This window comes from Hippocampus comes, unplaced genomic scaffold (assembly GCF_001891065.2).
Source record: "Hippocampus comes isolate QL1 unplaced genomic scaffold, H_comes_QL1_v1.1 scaffold110, whole genome shotgun sequence".
NCBI lineage: Eukaryota > Metazoa > Chordata > Actinopteri > Syngnathiformes > Syngnathidae > Hippocampus > Hippocampus comes.
Window position 1 is genome coordinate 1,260,081 of NW_017805498.1, and position 3,957 is coordinate 1,264,037.

The 3,957-nt window shown below is 42.6% G+C and overlaps 1 protein-coding gene across 4 annotated transcripts in view; it reads right to left on the reverse strand.

Moving 5' to 3' along the window:
• Positions 1 to 3,957, reverse strand: part of kiaa1549la (KIAA1549-like a) — a 97,579-nt gene extending 93,622 nt beyond the window's left edge. For 3 of the 4 annotated variants that reach the window (XM_019876874.1, XM_019876873.1, XM_019876871.1), the window contains exon 1: positions 3,378 to 3,957. In XM_019876874.1, coding sequence (XP_019732433.1) covers positions 3,378 to 3,615 — 238 coding nt within the window. In that variant the 5' untranslated portion in view covers positions 3,616 to 3,957. The remainder of the gene's footprint in view (positions 1 to 3,377) is intronic. The other variant, XM_019876872.1, reaches the window with a different exon arrangement.

Sequence of the window (3,957 nt, forward strand, 5' to 3'; positions counted from 1 at the left end):
CAGCGAAAGTCGGCAAACCAACAGCGAGTCACATAGAGCAACATATACAGTACTACGTGTATATTTCATGTTTAGCGTATTTTGTTATTCATACACTAACCTAACCGAAGAGAGGGAAGTCTGGGCTTCCCTCCTAAAGCTGCTGCCCCCGCGACCCGACCCCGGATAAGCGGTGGAAAATGGATGGATGGATGGTTTGCCAAGCTTCTAAGTTTTCTGTATTAATTCCAATTTTTCCATTCTGATCATGAGCGTCTCTTTCTTTATGCTCCTCAAATGTAAAGGAGGTGGCTTGTGGGGATACGATATGTCACAGAAGAGAGGTAGCAGTAGAGCTGAGCGAGTATGACCTTGAATTAAAAAGTACGTTATTGTACATGAATCACAGTATAGTGGAACCTCTCATTTTTCGCATAGCCAAATGAAGCACAATAGCAAGAACCCATTCAACCATCGAACAGGATCTATCAGAAAAACTTTTCTAACTGTGAAATCTATCTTGTTGGCTTTGTTTCTTACCAACAATGTTCATTTGTCGATGTGACCCGTGACCTTTCATTAAATGTGCAGGCAAATTATATTTTCCCTTTCAAGATAAAGCCAGGTGGCCCTGTGGTGGACTGGTTAGCGCGTCGGCGTCACAGTGCAGACGTGCAGGGTTCGATTCCAGTTCCGGCCTACCTGTGTGGAGTTTGCATGTTCTCCCCGTGCCTGCGTGGGTTTTCTCTGGGTACTCCGGTTTCATCCCACATTCCAAAAACATGCATGGCAGGCTGATTGAACACTAGAATTTGTCCCGCGGTGTGAGTGTGAGCGTGGATGTCTGTTTGTCTCTGTGTGCCCTGCGATTGTTCAGGGTGTCCCCCGCCTACTGCCCGAAGACGGCTGGGATAGGCTACAGCACCCCCCACGACCGTTGTGAGGATAAGCAGATCAGAAAATGGAGGGATGGACGGAAGATAAAGCCAGCAGAACAAGTTTAATCTTTTTTTTTTTTTTAACTAGAAATGTGTCAGTCTTACCTCAAACATTCAAATATAACAGAAGGGTTAAGTAAGTTTAAGTTTAATGGCAAAGATGAGTCGTGTCGCACATCTCAAATTTTAACTTTTTGTGTAACGAGAAGTTAGGAATCTACACTCACAACAATAAACTTCACTTGGTGAAACCAGAGGGGGAGATATTGGTACATCTCATGACTGAGAAGATGCTCATTTTGTGTGCATTTCCTTTTTTTTCGAATCAGGATAAATATAATAAAATATCTAATTTTAAAAAACTGTGATTCCTTTGATCATTTTCGAATTAAGGTCGGCTAAGGTAGGCAAGAGTCTCATGCAAAATGTTTCAATTGCAAGTTTTGTGTGACTTCAAATGTGTATTTTTGCAAATTATTTGACCCAAGGGGGTCATTCTGTTGCATTTGAAACACAATTGAAATTGATCATCGAAAGGGGCACCTGAAACTGACACCTGAATGTCAAAGTGGCTTGCAATAAGCTTGCAATGAGCATCTGATGTCATCACCATGGCGATCCACCTCTCATCTACACGAGGTGTTTGGGAACAAGTACTTTTTAACATTTAAACTATGTATCCAGTTTTTGTGACATTTTTCTTTTGTGGCATCATGAGATGTTTTTCTAATGTAAATTATTCGCCTCGGCTCAATAAAGGTTGTGAAACAGGTCATGAAGAAATATGTTTTTCGTGAGTGTGTGGGGGCGGAGTGGGGGGGTGGGGGGATAGTTCTCCAGCGGTGAAGAACTGTACTGCATCATATTGAGAGGTATTTCCAAGAAGCTGACCCATGTAGCCTCAGGATTAGAAACACCTCTCAATATGACGCAGTGCAGCGCTACACCACTGCAAAGTAGACATCCATCCATTTTCTACCGCACTTGTCCTCATTTGGGCCGTGGGAAAGCTGAAGCCTATCCCAGATGAGATTTTGGGTGAAAGGTGGGGCACACGCTACATTGGTTGCTATCCCGTTGCTGTGCATTTATAGATAAATAAGGCAACAATTCACACTGATGGACAATTTTGAGTCTTCAAAAAATTCTGACATGCATATTTTGGGAATATGGGAAGAAGCTAAACATGGACCCGGGATTTAAACATAACAGCTGTGAGGCAGAGATTTTAACCACATACAACAGGGCTGCCTCCATTTCATGTTCATCACAATAGTAACCATGGCTATCAAAACCAAGCTTTATTTTATTTTTTTCATGCGATATTTGAAAATGAACCTTTGATATGAAAAGCAGGTCAGTGCTGGAGAAACACAATACTAATTAGAGTTTGGGAAACTTGATTATGCAATATACCCACCCTACTGACCAAATATTTTCAACCTGTGTTCTTCCTTTCTGTAATCTGACAATACATTTGTCAAAGTTATCACAAAATTCTGCCTTCAAAGCATCGTATTGCACGCAGAATGAAACACTGTGGTCCTCTGCAAGAGCTGAAGTCAGACGTGAAGGTCTTTGCTGCTGTATTAGTGTTTTTTTTTTTCTTCTCATACCTCGAGGACAAGGAAATCATAAATCATTGATCTGCGTCGACAGTGAAACGTCCCCTATTGAAATGCTTGAGGTTGAAAAACTACAAGCTCAATGTGCCGTGAATGACTAATAATAATTAAAAAAAAAAAAAAAAATGCTTCCCAGATTGCAGCGCAAGAGCGCAGTCAGTGTTGTTGTGTCTGCTTGTGTGCCCACTGTGCGCTCGCAATGTGCGTTTGGGGATGCTTGGAACAAGTGATGTTCAATCACACATGCTTTAAATAGAACTCAGACAGGGTGGGGGGTTGTTTACATAAGCCACGCAAAAATAAGGTGAGTTTCAGCTGTATAAAATAAAAAATAAAAATAAAAATGAAGAGAATAATGCAAGATGATCCGTTTTTCAGGTTTTGCTCTTTAGGATATATTTAGGTGAAACTATCATTTCTATTTTATTTTATAAACTTCAATACTGAAAACATAACTGCCAAAATATCAAAAAGAAATAGTGCTATTTTGAGCATTTATTTCCAGAAAAAAAGTCCAAATAGTTTCTTAAGTTTTTTTTTGTTTATTTGTTGTTTTTCACCCCAGAGCTGTGTAATGCATAATACGGTTTACGCAAGATTAGCAACAACTGTTCTGAACACAAAATAATTTGTCTCAAGGAGCTATACTAATGTCCAAGAGCAAAAACAAGCACTCCCACTCAATAACCATCTATGCGTCCTCAAAAAAAGCTTTCTTATTTCGAAAGAGAACTCATTGTCAACAATCACAGCTAAACCAACATTTATGTTTGTCTTACTGGCGACGAAGGGCGTAAATAAAGGTCGTGTAAGCATCAAAGCATCAGCGTCTCACCATCAGCAGCCAATGAGACCTGGATCGTCAGCATCAGCACCGTACCGACGGTCACAAAGCACCGGGCCAGCATCCCGCCCAACGCCCGCGTCCTCCTCTCCTGTCTCGGCGTCCACGCATCCAGGTTCCGCGCCACAAGACACGGCAAGAATTGCCCTTTGGGAATCTTTTTCCGCCCGACCCCGCGGCCGCCGCCGGCGCCTCCGCTTCTGGAAAAGAGCTCATGTTTGGGAGCCATCGGTCAACCAATTAATGTTGAGTGGAGAACAGCTAACGGCGGCATCCGATCAAGCTGCCCCGGGTGCGCACAAGCAGGGCTCCGCTCTCCATGGACCCTCTGCCGGGAGGGTGCTTTGGCTTTCTACCGGGAAACAAAGACGGATCAATGTCTTACTTCTACCGTCGCGCTGTCTGTGTGTGTAAAGTCTGATATCCTGGCTGTGACCGCAAAGATGCTTGCCACCGCGTCAAATTACGATCTGAGAACGGAAGTAGTTGATGGCGACTTCAAAATAAAATTATGCTCTTACTTAGGAAACGGAAATGCGCATACTGACCGGCATAAACATTTTGGGCGTTG